The 19,454-nt window shown below is 31.2% G+C and overlaps 1 protein-coding gene across 4 annotated transcripts in view; it reads left to right on the top strand.

Annotated features, from left to right (window-relative positions):
• The window catches only part of LOC109601835 (uncharacterized), an 88,173-nt gene that overhangs the window by 60,033 nt on the left and 8,686 nt on the right, over positions 1 to 19,454 (top strand). For all 4 annotated transcript variants that reach the window (XR_007547646.1, XM_049965714.1, XM_049965715.1 and 1 more), the window contains exons 2-3: positions 12,627 to 13,041; positions 15,888 to 16,540. Coding sequence is in view for 3 of the 4 variants with exons in the window: in XM_049965714.1 (XP_049821671.1) it covers positions 12,627 to 13,041; positions 15,888 to 16,540 (1,068 nt within the window). In the remaining variant the exon portion in view is untranslated. The remainder of the gene's footprint in view (positions 1 to 12,626; positions 13,042 to 15,887; positions 16,541 to 19,454) is intronic.

The raw sequence follows: 19,454 nt of genomic DNA, 5'->3' as shown, positions 1-19,454 counted from the left end.
TAATCACTTTATAGTGTAATTAAATAAGGTTTTTGTAAATAAGGTAACCCCGATCGATAATAGACCTTAATTATGCGAATAATGGAGTGCAGCAGCAATTGTCAATAAAATCTGTTGGTATATAAATTTAATTTTTATCGTTTTGCGGCAGGAATTTTTGTGCCTATTATGTTGTTCAGGGAATCACTTTATTTATGTAATTGCGTCATTGCCAACCTATGGGGGAATGGAAGTTTGTAGACGATATGTTAAAATTAAATGCAGCTTAAATGCAATATAAAATTACAATGAGAATGGTCGTGACTATTTCTAACAATGAGTTGCAATAAACAGTGTGGAACAACCAATTTTAGATTATTAAAATACAGTTGATTATTTCCTATTTCAAAAATCATAATATTTCCGGTTATTTTTTAAATATACTCTCTAATTAAAATGGTCAATTTATTCCAATTGACTGTCCCATACTGTATATGTAAATGAAATATTTTATCAAAGTTCATAGAAACGGGCTTGATAGAAGTATAATGCATTTTTAATATTACTCATTACGACCACATTGATGACGACATAATCTCTTGTAAACAAATGTTACAGTATAAATAATTATAATCAACACACACATATCGATGCAATAAAAAATGCCAGCAATTAGTCATTGCGGCACGTGATAGGTGCGATATTTTAATAACAGTATACAACTGGCGAATTATCATCTAGTTAAAATAAATATAAATTCACGTCCCACGTAATTCTCATTGAACTTGTAGGTCGCAGACGAGGTCGATACTTTCATATTTCTGATCGGTTTGGTCGGTTTATAGGAAGCCATAGGCTAATAAATACATTACGACGGGCCGATTTTCTCGTAATACATACGAATTGAATGTGTGATGTGACCCACATTTTTACAGAGATCTCTGCGATGTCGCGGACGCAGATACGTATCTTCGCGTTCTTCATGTATCTACCTATTCGGTGATGTTGTAACGAGGCGTAGACTGCGCCTCATTATTCAAAATATTACTAGAGACATGTTTTAATATTATTATAAGATAAGAAATTTGATATTTACAGTGTGTTGGTGATTCGGTTTCGGAGAATTTTTGGATGTTCTGGACAATTAAAATTAGAATAAACAATTTGAAAATTAAAGAATATTTCTAAAAATCAATACACAAGAGAATTATAGAATAACCAGATATTAACTATAAAATAATTTCTATTTAAAAAAACTCTTTTAAATTAATCTCTATGCGAAACTCATGCATATTAAATATCATTAAAATTGTGTAAGAAACAACTAAAAAAATCTATTAAAATAAAAAAAAATTCAACACCTAGTATCTTGATTAAGCTGTAAGAAATTGTTAATTCTAGAACAGATATAAAAAATTAACTGCTAAAAAGTGCCATAACTTTTTTGTTTTATATATATATATATATATATAGCCACTCTTTCTCTTACTACAATATATTTACTTCAAAAAATATTTTTTCTTTAAAATTACAATTTAATGTGTGTTTTTTATTCTAAATACTATTCTCTTTTGTTTAATGTCTGTAAAAAATATACAGTACCAGTCAAAAATAAAGCAAAAAATATAATTTTAATAAAAACATATGTAAATAGGATTTTACCAAAGAGTCATATTTTTGTCAGGTAGTATACCTTATAACTTGATTGATGTTTCACTAACTGCATTAAACATAAAGCAAGTTTTTAGTAATTTATGCATACAGTGGCTAGTTAATACTAAAAATGTCTGCAGGACGAGCTTTGTCAAATTATCTTAAAAATCTTATTGTTTCCAAGTACAGATTAGGACTTAAACAAATTTTAATTGCGTCGCAATTAAATCTAAATCAAAGTATTGAGTCAAAAACAATTCTAGTCCGCCAAAAAAATCCTTCATAAAGTTGGCAAACAAGTTTGGACGGGAGCTCTTAGACAGATCTAAAAAAAATGAATGGAAAACTAGTATTTTCTGATGAAAGCATATTTAATTTATTTTCATCCACGGAATGGATGGAATTCGATAGATTCCAGTCAACAAAATGTTTAACTCTAAGTACCCCAAGATTATTTGAAATGGGACCTTTAGTAAAAATAACTGTAATGATGAATAAGTTTCAATTTTTACATATCCTCACCAATTGTATGCTGCAGTAGGCTAAGGAAATTGTGTGTCGGGGATTTTCCAGCACCACAATGATCCGAAGCAAACAGCCAAAGTTGTAAAAGATTTATTTGTTTACAACAATTTAGAACTTATGAAGTGGCCAGCCCATAAACTCCATGAAAAACCTATAGAATATGTAGAATATTAAAATGGGGAATTCAGGCAAATTTCAAAACTCAGATGTTTTGTTTGAAGCTATTAATATTGTTTCTAAGCAAGAAATTGACAACCTTGTTTCTTCTATGAAAAAAAGTTGTTTAGTGGTAATGAATATACTTCCTAATATTAATAAAAAATATTAAAAACTTATGTATTTTATTTTGTTGTTTTACTTTTGACTCACTTTGACTTGTTTTATTTTATTACTATAGTTCTCATCCTTTTTATTATAAATAAATTATATATAGTTGATAAAACTAAAGTATAAATATTGTTTTTAATTTCACGTACTAATTTAAATATAAAAAAAATTAAAAATTTTTTCTTAAAAATAAATTTGTTGCTTTATATTTATGATTGGTAGTTTATGATAAATTATCTTTAACTGTGCTATAAATATATTTCTGACAAAGTTCATGATATTAGTCGTCTATGAAATATGAAAAATATTACTTTCGTGGCTATGTTAAAAATATTACTATTAAACATTTTTATTATAGATAATTTAATAATATATATTTATTGAGTTTTTGAGAAATTGGTAAATATTAAATTAGGTTTTTGAAAACATAAATGAAATAAATTATGAGTTCCGCCATCTATGTTTCATTAACACTAATTAAATTTTCTAGAAATATACCACCAGAGGTGAAATGGTCATTAAGTTTTCGAGTTTTGAGGAGATTTTCTGGAGATGAATCCTACCTAATAGAAAACGTATGTCAAATATTAATTGGTTTGGTCGTAAACAGCCTGTTTTATAAGCAATAACATAATTGTGACTAATAAAATTAATTTTTTTACTGTATATTACAATATTTATTATTTTTCCCCGTTTTAATATTATGAAATTCGAAAATATTTTCGAAAAAGTGCTAATATATTAAGTTTCATACAAGCCATTCAATAAAGTTTATTTTTATATAAGTGTCACAAGTAAATACCTTCAGGAATCAAATATAAGAGAATAACATCACATAAAACATCTGTATTCAAACTGAGATTTAAAAAGTTGTAGGAGTCAAAGGACCACAATAAATAAATAATTTATCTGATAAATCATTATTGATAGCAATATATTAGTATTGAGTATAAAGTGTATTGAGAGCAATTGTTTATGTGCAATTTTTCTGACATGATGTGCAAGTTTAATTTCATTGATGATCCTTTGCGAACTAAATTTAAAAATCCTCATGATATTAATATAAAAGTAAGTAAAATGTTTGTATATATTTCGGAATTAATTTTATTTCTTAATTAGTACTACCTTATTAGTACAATATATTTTAATAAACTTAGAAAGAATTATGCATTGTTAAGTTGTCTTTGTGTGTGGCTTGAATAGTCTGCTTAAGTTTGTATTTTATGGGTTATCTTTCAACAATTGTGGCTTTTATGATTAATCATTTCTTCACAATAAAAATATATGTAGAAAGCATTATTATGCAGACCTATCGAGATATAAAACTATCTAATCATTTCAAGTTCAGATTTCTTGTAAAAAAATGAATTAATATCAAACCATGTATTCCCCCTATGGTATTACATAAGCCTTGTTACAAAATTTGATGAAGCCTTTCCACCGACCATAAATATTGTTCACATATGAATTTGTTACCGAGCGGGCATTTAAGCATGATAATTTAGTGTTCACCATCGCGAACGAGGGTAATTTATTGCGAAGCTAAATTAAATATCTTGGAGTGTGTGGTCCGTCACGGCGCTAGAAGAAGAACGGGCGACATTTATGTGGGCATCCGCAAAGTGTAATTGCAAAGGTGCACTGTAAATCTTCGGCACCGTCCTTTCAGACTAGTTGCGTATTATTTATGGATGATTTTATCGATTGTAATTAATTGCCATCGGTTTTAATTAGCGAAATCGATTTATGCCAGATGTCGGCGTTATCGTAATACAATGATAGATTTTTAAACTTTCGAACATAAGGTTTAATGTATCATACATACAGTTTTATCACAAATAAGTATTAATGTAGAAGATAAACATTAATTTGAAAAAATAAATTAATCGACACTGGAGATTTTATATTAAAAATAAAAATATCTTATCTGCCGATGTAATCTTAATCAGAATGTTGTTTGTTTTGCATGTTTATTTTCTGCAAGTCAATCACGTTGCTTTATGCAAACAAAACGAATGATCGATATGGACATAATTGTGAGTTGTATGACTACTTGTACTGCATAATACCAGCGAATGTAACACGGTCGTACGTGACTATCAATATTTTGTTTGCTAAACTAAAACATTCTCTTTCCTCGCACTGATCTAAATTTATACTCAGCGGGGGACATGTGACGTACTATTTTCAGTCGTATTCATCAAGTTTTTTTTTTGTGGGACAATTGTTTAAAACTCCCATTAACATGTATAAACAAATCGTTTGTTTTCCACTCTGTTCATAAACAACAATATTTGCATTGTTGACTAAAACATAAAGAAACTAACCAGTAATGTACACAAATCATCGGTTTATACCAAACTTCAAAATAATGCCTTCAGGACTAGTTATAATTACATATTAAAATACAACAGCGATTCGATTTCTTAAAATAACACGTATCGTTCAAGAAAGATCGGTTATGACTTATTTCCAGCTCAATTACAGATGTAGTAACATATTTATTGTTAAAATAACCTCGAGGGCGGCTGCTAACGACTCGCTGTATTTGGCTGAGAAATTGGTTTTGCTTGTTTTAATGCAAGCGGGGAATTAATGAAACTAGTTTACGGCCGATGTTTTTCCGCTATTGCCATTAAACCGTGCTGTCGTAGGTTGCACGCAGACAAAGAATATGCATCTTAAAGAGAATCATTCAAGTGGCCACCATCTCAGGTGTGTTACCATTAGACTCTCATCGTCTTTATGATTATTTAAAATTAATATTTTTGTGATTATATTAATTTATGCTTCTATTTACTTTATTTATTTATAATTTATCAAAAAAACTTATTTTTCTGTATGCACATATTAGTTAATAACACAAACATTAAACGAATATATTAAATTAAAACATATTCCTCGGAAGGTAAAAACACAAAAATACACAAAATACAGTTTTCTCTATTATTTAGGTCGCAAGAGGTGCTTTGTAAAATATAAATAAATATTGTTAAACATGTGTCATAGAAATATTCAATAATAAATTCAACGTTATATATATTTTATTGTATTATTTTTCCGGTCGATTTTAAAACTAGTTAAAAATATATAAAAAAACAAGAAATATCAAGAAAAAAAAAACTTTTATTTATAACTATAATAACAATAACCAAATATAGTATTTCTGCTGGAATGGAACAAATTAGTTAGGACATGATTTGCGATGGTTACTCCATCATTAATCTGAATATCTATTATCTTTAAATTCGTTCAGAAAGGATACAAATGTCGAAAGTGGAACAAAGTAAGCATACCATTTTTATTGTATGTTGCTCCTTTTTGGAGAGTAGCTAATGATTGTTCATTCTCGTCCTCACTAACATCTTATTTTTGAGTCTTTTATTAATTTCTATGATTTTGCTTATGAGATTTATATCTGGTGTCTCCACCTCGGGCAATATCTTATTATCGGTGCAGTAGTACTCGTTTTGCATAGAATCTATAAATAATATATTATCTATGTATTGTGCAAAATTTTTAAATTATAGTGGATTTTTTTTATCAATCGGGCGTTTAAATTCTAATTTAAGTTAATAGAAGGAGAAAACTAAAGAATTAATAAACAATTTTGTAATGTTAAGTTTAAAAACTACATTTGTTGACAACCATTCTTTGTTTTCTTATAATAATTACTAAAATAAATTGAATTCGTTTAATTTATAACGAGAACTGAAGAACTTGTTGAAATTTACAAAGCAATTTTATCAATATGAATCATTTTATTAACATTTTAAGCACACATTCATGCATATATCACTTCGCGATGTTCTATTTTCAGTCAGACATGAAAGAATATTGCTGAGGATCGTTCTTGCATATTGAAACATCCCCGGTCTTCGGATTTCACCTCCGCAATCGACTCATTTTTACACAAGTAATATTCCAGTCGTCTGAGCTACCATTCCGGATAAGCTGAAATGTTCCTCTAGACTCTGTAAAAACTTCAAAAGGCAATATCTCAGACTTAACGCGTACTCCAAACCGCACTGTGGGGATAACTAACACATTCAGGTTTATGACGCTAGTTTCTTCGACATCAAAAGAAACAATTATTTGTCATGTTGGGGAATTAGAAAATTCCCATGTTGGAGTAACGAAGCAACTAGAATTTCAGTCTGTTTAGAACTTAATTTAATCTAAAAATAGCAATTTTCCCGCAGTGTGGTGCAGTGATTACGTGGTGGGTGAATATCTTCTAATCCTTCACGCCCACATTTGAATCCTTGATTATTTTCGATTGATTAAAGTTCTAACCGACAAGTTAATTGCCCGCTGCAACGTCTTAAAAACCTCTTCCAACGTCCAATTGAAATGTACGAAGAACAACGAAAGAAAATAAGTATGGCTAGACAGTTGTTAATTGAATGTCTTCCAAAGTTAGTTCACGATTTGGTAATAAATCAATATTTAACTATATTTGAATATACTGGGTAACCACAATTGTAATAATTCATGCTGATTAAGATCCTTATTGTTTATACGCCTAGAATTTAATGAATTTACACCCGCACTGTTGAGGATTAGCCGATGACAGTTTATTATACTCTTAAATTGGAGGTAATTGCAAAACAGATCTGCCATAAAAGGTCCAGTCGATCACCCACACGGCCGTAATTAGCATAAAGACGCTGAAAATATTATTAATTGTTCTTTCTAAACGTCCATTAACAGTGCGTTCGCCTGTTGGTGTTTGGTGTCGGTGGGAGGCTGTAGGCGCCCAAGCGATTCTATCGTTTCGCAGATACAGATATTTATCTTGCAATGCTCTTTGTTGCTCTCTTAAATTGCTCAACGTCGTCTATCGGTCGAACGATCGATACAAATTGCTCCTTACGCTGCCATTTGATGAAATTACTACTGTGTTTACAGTTTTATGTTTGGCATTATAATATTTTATGCGAGAATTTACCTAAATAGATGCAATTTATAAGTTTAATGACTGAGTTGAGTAAGCTGGTATTTTTAAACCCAATTATAAGAACGATTATCCTTAAGAGATCTTATAAATATTATACCGACTGTAATTCGTTGGTTATCTTGTTTATTTGTATGCGGAAAACACTACAAACTGTATCCTGAATGCAAATAACCATTCTTGAAATTGGCATTAGGGTAATTGCCGTTGAGTGGGTTACGAATTGTGCCTATTATAGAATATATGCATTACAACAACAATTATCCACAACTCTAAGACCACCATAAATACTAGCTAATATAAACGCAAGCACACAATTGTGCCAGGATTAAACTGTCATCAGGTAATCCCCATCGCAGTGGGTGTGTAAATTGAATTATAATGAATTATTATGTTACAACCACCTTCAATTATTTATTGTTTATCTCTGCATGAGAATATATTAACTTTCCTGACAATGAAATATCGTTAGTGCCTCGTTATACGTTCCAAATACGTACGAAGGCAAAGCAAATATTTTGATTTATTATAAAAATTTATGAAGTTTCCACTTATAAGCGGAAATTCAATTATTGGTACGAAATTTTATAGTGCTTACTTTTTTAACAATTTTTTTCACGTTCCCATCATGTCTATTTATATTGTAAGTGTAAGTAAACATTTATTTCCCATTATCATCTGCAAACATTGAAATCTGCACGTACCAATCTTTTCTAGAGAAAAAACTAACTGTTCATTTTATTTCTTTGCTCACCTTACTTTTTCTGGGATGTTTTATAATAGTTTTTTTTTCAAAAAACTACTGTTCGTGTTTTTACTTCGAGTTGACAACTTTGCTACTTTAGTTCTCACAACTAGGACAATTGATTTTTCATTTCAGTGAGAGATAGTTGCCTTGTACATGCCAGACATAATTTTCTTTACCAGTTTGATAAATGACGAATGCTCATTTCATAAAACTATGACATAATAATAAAACTTTCATTAAAAATAAGTAAATAAAATAAATAAAAATAAACTGTAGACAATTCTTACATGTTTATTATATTCTGGTTTATTTCTTTCTGTGGAGTGAATGTGACTACAATGAACATCCGATTATCAAAACATATTGTTGTACAAAGAAGAACACAAAAACAAAAAACCTTTTCTCACGTTTTTTATTTCTACAGGAACATCACTTAACGTCAGTAGGCATTATTGAAATCAATATATTGAACACTTAATGATTCCAGTAGTTTAGCGCATAATAAATTTGATATTTTCTAAAAAATTTTTAGAAATTTATCTTTATCAATGATCAACCACTTTATTGTTGATTTCTTTCAAAATATTTTGAATTATTATTATTATTACCTGTATTGAAAGGTTTTTTGAATACTAGTTTCTCCTATTACAAAATTATTTGAAAGACCATTTTCTGGATATAAAAATTTAAATTTGTTTTTGTTCATAAAAATCGATAATATTAATATTTTAAGTGAAATATTCAACACTTAATAGTTTTTATGCTATATAAATCTCAACAGTTTGTACATAAAAGAAATGAGTATTTATTATTACAGCTTTCTTGACATGAATTTTTTCAGTTTTAATACTTCACTTATTGTAGAATTCGTCTCGGTACAATATCTTAAAAGACATTTTATTGAAGTCGTCGTATACTTAAACATTGCATTAAATAATGATAACTACTAATAAACAGCGAGATATATTTGAGTGGACGACGAGTTCCAAGTTGCAACTTCCAGCCGAGTATATTCATATAAATAAAACAGCTGGATTTATGATCGCGTTTTTCAGGTGCACTTCTTAACATCCACTCTAAAGATCACCTGTCTCTTGCGAAATCTCGCCGCTTGCGATTTTAGTTTTTATTAACTCGTGCACCTGTCAGAAAATTTAAAATTAAGAGCACACATGCCACACACGACACATATTTTGTAAATTGTAAGCTCCCAATGTGCGCCAGGCGTTATTGTGATAATAAAACTTAAACACATATATACATAGTGTCTCTAAATTAACCCTACAAGGAATCTTAGTCGAAAAAAGTTCAACAGTTATCGAGTCTCAGAAGTTGATGGTGAGTGGAACATGTTGGGGGTGGAAAAATGTTGCAGTATTGTGCAAATATCTTTTGTCCCTCCTAATTTGTTGCCGTCAAACAATGGTTAAATGTTGTAGGTGTAATTTAAGGATACCCTGTCTATGTTTATTTTTATTTATTGTACATTTAAATATTGAACCAACAATGAGTAATACACTGTACTATTCATAAATATTATAAACAATTTTGGTTGCGCTCGTGCTCATGTTCTTGGACCATATCAAGCGGTAACAGTTTTCTTTTGTCAGTCATATTTAACCGCGTGAATTTAAATAACGTTGTCCTGTTAGTCATGTGGTTTACCAATTGATAATTACAAATGCGTGCATCTATTTATAACTTAAGGTTAACAGTCCCACAATAGAGCCGGGTCCAAATCCAATCGTAATCGAGATGTAATACGTTTCACGTACCACAAATATATTCGAATTTGAAACCGCCAGTGTCGCATGTAGAGCTGAGGTTAATTGACAGTTCTCTGTTCTCGATGTTGATTATTTAAATGCGCTTTAATTACTTTATGCAACAGCCTGGCTTTCTAGTGACCGACAAACTCTTTATTTGGGCACAGCCTATTGCATATGCAGTTTACTCAATCGTGAATTAAAATTTAAATTAGTTATTTTATTTAAAACCGTTCATTGAGAAACAATAGACTTAGTCATAGTGGGGTTTTTATTGGTATTAATGATACTGTCATTTTAATCCTTGTTATAATTGATCTGAATCAGATTAAAAAGTAATCATTTCTACGTATATCGGACGAATTCGTTTTGTTCTGTCGTACTGGAATATTTACGTGTTATTGTTGACCCCAAATTATGTTCAGAATTCGGCATTGGTTTTGTCATTTCGACGGTTGTGTCAATGAAATATTAATACGCTGGTATCTATATTAGTAATGAAGGTTGCGCCTAATTATTGTTTGTCTCGGTTTAAATGCAGATGTATTCAGAATATTGCCTCGAGGTCGAAAATTTATACTCGGCCGGAAATAAAATTTTGAAACAGCGAAGTTTAAATCTGATATAAAAAGAAAATCAGGATTTATGCTTTGGTTTTGATCAGGACATTACAACATTTTAATAATAGTCGGTTGAAATCGTCGAAATTACGAAACGTATTTTTATGTGGACTAGTAACTAGTAGTTTCTTTTCAAGCAAACATGAAACAAAGATGCTATATTTTCCATTAATAAGACACAAGGCTCGAAGCAGATAGTTATGCATGTGAGTTAGCATCAGCACACATTTCTCTACTGTTAAACTTTTATTTCCGTTTCCGTTACGGTGATTAAATTATAGTTGAATGCTGGATCTAAGAGTTGTCCGTTCCTCCTGGCACTAATTCAATTAGTGCGTTATACTCGAGTGAAATTTCGGCGTGTACAGCGAAATTAGAAAGGGGTGGTTCTATACGTTTGAACACAAGGAAACGATTACCATTTAGTTTCCTGGTAGAAGAGTTAATAATCGGTCCACAACATGTGATATTAACCATGTCGACTATAATTAAGGAATGAAAAAAATATGTGTAGGACTATTTTTGTAAAATAATTCATCTGGAAAAAATGGATGTACAGTTTTAATGCAATGCAGGCTTTTTATCATTGTATAACAATTATAAAAACATAATTTTTACTAAATAATTGGATAAAAGTATATGTTTAATTATTTGTATCAGGTTTCACAGTAACGATTGCAAAATGGCGTTTGAATAATTGATAGATACTTTCCAAGTTCCTCATTGGGAATGTGAAATTGCTTTGATGACTTCCGAATAAATTAATTACATTGCTGACTGTTATACAGGATGATTTAGGTTTATACATTTCTACAATACTTACCTACATAATATATTTTATTTTAGGTAAAGGCTGTTAATATAAAAACTTATTTTTATTTTATTTATTAAATATTAACCAAATAATACGAGTATTAAATCTACTACTAAGATGTAAAACTGCAAAAATAACAATATATTTTTAATATCTAATGATCTTGAAAACAACTTCTAAAATTCTTGGTACTTGACTAAACATTGACAATGCACAAAATGCAGTTAATTTGTAAAAAATTAGTATTCTAAATGCTTATTTAAAATTTAAAATTTAAGTACTATGTCCACACTAGAAGCTGAAAATGTTTAATAAAAGGAAAGAGGCAATAATTACGATATCTAACACTAAAAATAAATATAAATTTTTAATTGAAAATTGTTTAGAAAGGGAAAGAGACAAAAATTGTGACATGCACTAAAAATAAATATAAATTCTTAATTGAAAATTCTAAGTAATTCTTAGAATCTCATATTTTGAAAATTAGTTTCATAATTTATATTGTAATATTTTTAATATAATAATTACCATTTTTTATTATAGGAATATTGTTTTTCTAATTTTGTTATATAATTTAATTAAAAAGTATCAGTTTAATGGAACAGTATTAATTGAAACATTAAAATGATTTTTACGCTTGAGATTAATTGTTTCGAGTTTATTTTTAAATGGTACTAACTAAAATATTAATCTGATATTTGATAACATGTATTAATTTGTAGATATAACAATATATTATAAACATTTATCACACTACCTTTTAGTATTTGTTTGATGAACTTGTTTTCAACTTGCAATGTTAATTATTTTGAAAACAGAATATTGTAAAATGTAAATAATTTTATTGCTCAAAGTGAAAATTAATCACTAACATCGACGAAGAATCATTTTTATGCAGTTGTATGTTATGCTTCGTTTGAGAATATATCAGTATAAAGTGAAGTTATTGGAAGTAAAAGGAAATTTGCTTGGTTCGGATCATATTACTTAGTGACAATTCAGTGTTTATTGATCGACTTTGTAATCATACCATGGTGTCTTATTATAAAAGTCCAGGGAAAAACGCGTTACAAAACACGGCTGTAAAAGTGGTACGCACATTTTTATTTTGTTAATTTTATCTTGGTTTGAATAAAAATCGACCACGTTTATAAAACCCATTCTTTATCTCTAGCTTCATGTGCTATTAACACAAGACTCGTAATTCATATAAATTCATAATTGTCTTTTCTTTTAGGGCGGCGACCAAGTGGGTCCGGCCATGGACTGCCTGCCACTGCGCCAAGCCATCTACTTCATCAACGAACAGACCAAGTCGATGGCGGTGCTGCAGGAGCTCCAGCATGAAGTCGGAGCGCTGCTGGAGTTCCGCGACCTCGTCATGGAGCACTTTCCCAACCTGCGCAGCAAACGGGCAACCTCGACGCCCGCATCAACCATGAGCCATCACGAACTGCCGGTCCAGACGGAGTCCATAAGGGAGCCGAAGGACTGGGTGCCGGGCGTCCAGAGGCGCGTCAAAGTTGGCGTCGCCAAAGACGAGTCGCGGCTCAAGAAGGCTGAAGTGCAGGATTCGGGATTCAGTAACGAGACGCTGAGCAAGGAGACGCACAGCGCTTCGTCGACTGTGCCTACTCCATCCACAGCTGCAGGTAAAGTATTCCAAATGTCGATTAGATAGTTGAGAAGATTTTAAATTGGAATTCCGAACACAAGCATAGAATTAACCTAAGATATCGTAACCATTTTAATTAAAATGGAAAAAGTCAACTACTGCGAGATTCCAATTTCAAAAGGTAAGACCTTTCGAGCAGAATCTGGTTTCTTAAATCTTAAATATCAAGTTATAATTAAATTCCTTTTTTTTAATAAAATCGAGTGTCCTATTAATCAATTTATTTCCCTTATCAATCAATTTTTTAATCACCGCTTATAACTGTAATTAATTTTGATCACGAAGCAATTTCAGATTAGATTTTGGTTATGATGAGTATCAACTGGAGAGGTTGTAATTATCCTGTTTTTAGAATTCATCAAGGAATTGACGTTTCACTTTCACATGTTACGCTTTCGTTTTTTCTCGGAACGTTCGTCCGTTAATTCTCATGGGTGAACATTTGACCGTCAGAAATTGTCCCGGGTTCGATTCCGTGCATATTAGTTTGTTACTGTTAGGTTCGGGTTATGCATGATTACGGCATTAATTTAATGTAAATTGCACACCTATTTTGCAAGTTTTTCATCAATAATTGCGCTCCTAACGGTAAAGTGTTTGCCACAAAGACTTCAACGCAGTTTCACACGAATTAGAAAATCGTTAAGGGAATTGAAGATTTAATGAAAATGAACTTTATAACTGGCAATAAAGGCGAATTATAAACAGATAACGCTAATTTGCCTCTTTTGTATCAATAATCGAGGATCTATTTAATTGCTTTATTGTCATATTATTATCTTGATATACACCAGAAGATTAATGTCTTAATTATCAAATTATAAATAGGTTTTCAGATATTAAAATTATTTTATAAATATACATTGTTGTAGTGTATTGACTGTGGAGTTCACCAGCTGAATAAAAATTGCCTTCCTTTCTCGTATTTCTTTTTGTAATAAGCTGTACATCCGGAGTTTGATTTAAAATTGAAAACTGCCATTTGTATGTTAATTTTTATTATTCATTTAATACTTCTGTATAGATATTTTTAACATTATTAATTTTAAATTATATTATTACCACAAAATACTTAATTATCTAGAAGAAATTTACTATAAAATTAATATTTAGGAGATAAATTACTAAATAGTATCCTAAAAACTATTTATAACAACAATAATTTAAATTATAACAATATTTATTTCTTTTCATATACAAATAATATTTCAATTTTACAGATATATTTAGTTTTGTTTTTAATTTTTTCTGATGTATTCTGATCAATCAATTTTTAATAATACAGTTAGAAATAAGTAATAATAATGTCTGATGTCGTAAACCTGTTATGAATTGTCTCACGTACGCAGAATTGAAATAGTAGCGCTCTGCATAAGCTCACGTTTCGTTCCGCAACCTTATACCACTTGACTAATTGTTCTTGATTAACTTCCAAGATAAGGTAACATGGCCTTATAGGAACAATTATTTACTTATTAAAATTCATATAAAATTTATTTTTGATATGTGTATTAATATTTAATATATTTTTAATATATGAATACCAAAAGTTAAGAAATAGAAAAGTTTTCAGCGGAGTATGGTATTAATTAATTACCTTATTTGTTTACTCATACATAAATTATTCGGTAATTTCAAATATTCTATGTAAATTTGTACAATTAGTTTTTCCATTTTCTCTTATTTTACGAAATATAACCCTATTTTTCCTAGTTTATTTAAAAATCACAAAATTCATGGTCAACACTGTTAAAGTTAATTAACATACATTAGTAATTAAATAATTATTTTCTAAACATTAATTAATTATAATACACCTCTCATGTTAAAAATATATAGGAAGTTACACTCCATATAAGACTTTATAGCATAAGTAATTTTGTAAAGGTGTGAAATCATTTTACAAAAAATAAATTGAAAGGCTTATTTATACTTGAAGTTTACATATATAATCATTAACATCCTTTGTTGGTTTATGATTCATATTCTGAGGTATTGTTCATTGTCTCGTCTAAAGAGATTCATGTTTGGAATAAAAGTTGTAATAAATTGTTACGTTCAGCAAATAATAAAATAAGCAAGATTAATTATAAACCTGCTGAGAATTTTTACGACAAATTGTCAAGCGGTGTGTTGTAACAATAGCTAAAAATTGTTTCGTTAATTCCATATAAAACGAAGAAAAACGTTTTGGGATTAACCAGATACATTTTTTTATCTTACATAAATCAGAATTTCCGTTCTGGTGATTTATTTCCTAGTTTCATAACAATAAAAATGACGTTAATAACTTTTTTTTCAACGGTGCGCAGTTTCATGCTTTCAAACAAATTATTTTTCGCCTTACTCGAGCAATCTGCAATTACAATTAAAGAAACTCGCTAATTACCGACATTCCTAATAAGATTTTATAATTGTATTTTTAATGCAGTCTTACAAATTCATGGAAAAATATGCGGGTAAAAGTTTGTGGAGTGGATATCAGTAAATCAACGGGCATATCCAAATACGAAATAAATGAATATAAAAATATAACAGTCGTTTCGTTGAAACCTTAAATATTTTAATTGTTTCATTAATGCTTGGCTCGAGTTATGTGCCACGGAGGTGGTGGCTCATGATTTGTTGTGGTGTTCATGTCGTGTGGGCTTATAAAACTTTTAGTGTGTCTAGTGATTCACAATGTAACATGAAAAGGTTAGTTCAGTAATTTATTAATTAAAAATAAAACATGTATGCGACAATGCGGTCTTTGACTCGAGCTACACGACAACAATCAGAAATAAAAACTGCAAAATTATATGTATGATATGTTTTTTCCAGGTTCGAGTGAAATAGACGAGACCGAGGACGAGCTCTACAACCTACTGGAGGTGATACACCGCAAGGGCACCCGCTTAAAAGATGAGGTGGAGGCTCTGCAGGGCACCCTGCAGGAACAGATCATCGTCCGCGACGACTACGACGAGGACGCCGAGGTCGCAAGCTCGTTCCAGCGGACGTTGTTCCACGCGTCCGCCGACGACGTGCGACAGCTGCGCAGGGAACGCGACCTGCTGCGCGTCCGCCTCGACGAAATGGAGGCGGAGGTGGAGGCGGGCCGCGTCCACACCAGCCGCCTCCAGGGCGACCTGGAGACCTTGCTCAACGCCAAGCACGATCTCGAGGAGCAGCTGCGGGCCGTCGTGACGCAGCACGGCGAAGTGAACTCGCGCATCCACGACTTGCACCATCAGTTCGTGACTAAAAGTGGGGCGGCGTCGCCCGACGCGACGGACAGATTGGTGGGCGCGTCGAAGGCGCCCGCCCAAAGGACACCGAAGAAGGGGGGTTTCGTGAGTGTACTTGACACGGTGCTGGGTGATAGGGTTCCTAAAGTGGCGGTGCCTGACTCGGTTAAGATTTCGGCCATATTGAAAGAGCACGATCCTCTGGTACTACAAAAGCATCTGCTCAATTCGACCGTCCAAAATCAGGTAAGCTGTCGCCGCTGTGAAGGTTAAAAAATCTTCTTTAGTGATTTATATTAAGAATATAAATAACAAATATTACATATTGTCTACAGTTAAAAATTAAGCCAATGCAAATTCTCAAGAATACACATGAAAATTAAATGAATGTTTCAGTTCCAAGTAAAATGAAAATAGTTCGTTTTATTATCAATATATATATAGTCATAATGAAATTTCAGTTAATTTAAGCTACTGAGAATTTTGTTATCGTATCATTCACAGATTCACGAATATAACAATTATTGATATTTTACTATTATCGCATTTCTCAAAATAACTAAATATTTATTTAGTAAATATTAATACAACAAATCGATACCTGTATTTATTCGTTGAATATTGCTTATGATCCAAAGTAAAAGTATGTGTTAGTGTGTACATTTTTCAATATTGCACAACATGTAATATAATGAAAAAACAACTTAAATTCAATTCAAGGTACTTGAGTAAACCCAATCTCAGTGCGTAAATTGAAATCACCTGAACCACAAATTAAAATTGCCTAACGATGATAATTTTTAATTAAAACTGTAATTTTCTACAGTGGCGGACAGTCCGTAAATGTTGCATTTCACAAAAGTTGTTATTTCATCACAAAACCAGTCGGTTTCGTTGGAATTCTTCGCGTCTCGATGACTAATTTCCAGTCTCTAAGGATGAATTTACCGCGGTGAATTCACCACACCGTACGACCTTGATACATGATAATTTCATCAGGATAATGGCTCAGTTTTCATGTGTTTTATATTTAATTCGCATAAAAAACTTAATAGCGTGATTCAATGAAGGTCGCGAAACTTTTAAACACGGTTATTTTAGTTCCAGAACAATTCTGGGCAATGACGTAGGAGAAACGTGTGATTATGGAAGACAAAGACTTAAATATCAATCTTGATCTGATAAAAGTTCAGAAATGTACGTTCAACTCTCTCTGAATGATGAAGCCAAAATGTAATATTTTTGCAATAACTCAGGACTATTGAATAAGTATGTGACTAATTAAATTTTTAAATCGAACAGTGTATCTGGAACAATAACGTGATTGTAAAATATCACATAAAACTATGACGCTTACCATAAAAACCACATTGTTCTTTGTTTGTTTTCCGTGCATATTAAATGTAATTTGCTCGATCCGGTACCGTTGTCACAAGAAGTGAAAGTCGTACGTTTCGATTACAATTTATGCGACATGTTCTTCGGAAAAATAATACATTAAAATTAAGATTCCGTCGATTTTCATGATGGAGGCAGCGTTTTATCAAGATGCACGAAACCAAACACACATCAATTATCGAAGCGCACTCTGCATTCAGCTGCTGGTATCTGCTGGTTGCTCGTGGATGTTGTAAATCAGATAGTGGTTAAATTGCATCGAACAATCGGTAGTAGTACCTTCTCAATTTATTAGAAGCAATAAATTACGATGCTATGTTCCAACGTCTGTCTAAACTCTCTAAAAGCCGTTCATTTTCAGCTTTTATCATGATGGAATTCAAAAGCATGGAGTAGCTGTCGACCAAAAATAATAAAGTTTGCCTGACTAAACGGGCTAATTTACATTTGTAAACGTTATCCGCATAAAACCGGTGGCAGTTACAATGTATCTCAAACATTAGATCAATATTTTTATACCATTCTATACCAGTTAAAAAATAAGTGGGAATGTTTCGTGAGACACAGTTTTATAAATTTCGAGCAATCGATGGATGTTGGTACCATTTACTTCCAGCTCCTCAAATTTATTACAAGGTCGTTTATTATAAAATATGTAATAAGTTATATTATCTAATCCTGAATTTTGCTGCATAACAACAGTTTTAAGTTCATAATTTATCATTTAATTGTGACTTAAAACTTCAGACATGAAACCCAGTTGCTTGGATCTATTGAAGCTCCGCTATTCCTTTCAAATAAATGTGACAATTGTCATGCTGATCCTGAAGCCGTAAACTCCTAGTCGTATAAATAAAACGTGGGTAATATGTGCTTTGAAGTCACGTTTTATAGGTGGCTCAAACCGATTGCACGAGGCTCAGGTCCGGATTAGATTTTCATCATCGTTTACGTCACCAAATAATATCTTCATATAATTATAAATTATCACAGATGTAAAAAGTATAATAAAAAAGCTTTGCCAACAGCTGTGGTTAACAGGTATTTCTAAAAGTTTTGTCTTCCTCCTAAAAGATTCATTCTGTGTTCCTCATTTTTGTATATAAATATATTTTGAATGAGTTAAGCTCGATCATGGTGTATTTATTGATCAATTTTTTACAGTTCCATTAAATTGATTTATAAGCTAATTTAGAAACGCATCAGGAAAACCTGTTTGTTGTTTACATCCAATTCAAAATCTAACCGAATTGGTACGGCTCTGCGAGAAAAGTGTGTCGTTTATTCCTGTTTTGTCTACGTATATATCGAGTAATACCAATTTCTTTTTACGAGTTGTATGTCAGCGATGTCACAAGGAAAGGTGAAGGTAAATTGAGCCATTATGCCCATTTCACACAAGACAACGGATGTATCTTTTAGACAAATTTGCTTCATGGGACAACCAACGTTTGTAGGAGACCGTATATTTATAAGTTCTTGAGCTATTTTATCGTACTGTTGATATGTCCTAATTTAAATTGAACGACCCATAAGAGCTTCTAGTTTAGATTAAAATAATATATGTATACTTACATTATGAAAATTAAGTGACTTGTAAACTGAAAATTACTTTCAGCAAGGTGAAATTGACCTTGTACATACTATAGGTCTAAAAATAAATCCAATATAAGAAATCAATAAACGTAGGAAAACGTAAAGTACCAAATACGTACACTGGAACAATTAAATTGCTCATTAAACTTTATTTAATATAAAATGA

The sequence above is a fragment of the Aethina tumida genome, chromosome 3, assembly GCF_024364675.1.
Source record: "Aethina tumida isolate Nest 87 chromosome 3, icAetTumi1.1, whole genome shotgun sequence".
In the NCBI taxonomy this organism is placed as follows: domain Eukaryota; kingdom Metazoa; phylum Arthropoda; class Insecta; order Coleoptera; family Nitidulidae; genus Aethina; species Aethina tumida.
Note: the sequence above shows the minus strand (reverse complement) of the source record. Positions and strands in the feature narration are given on the sequence as shown.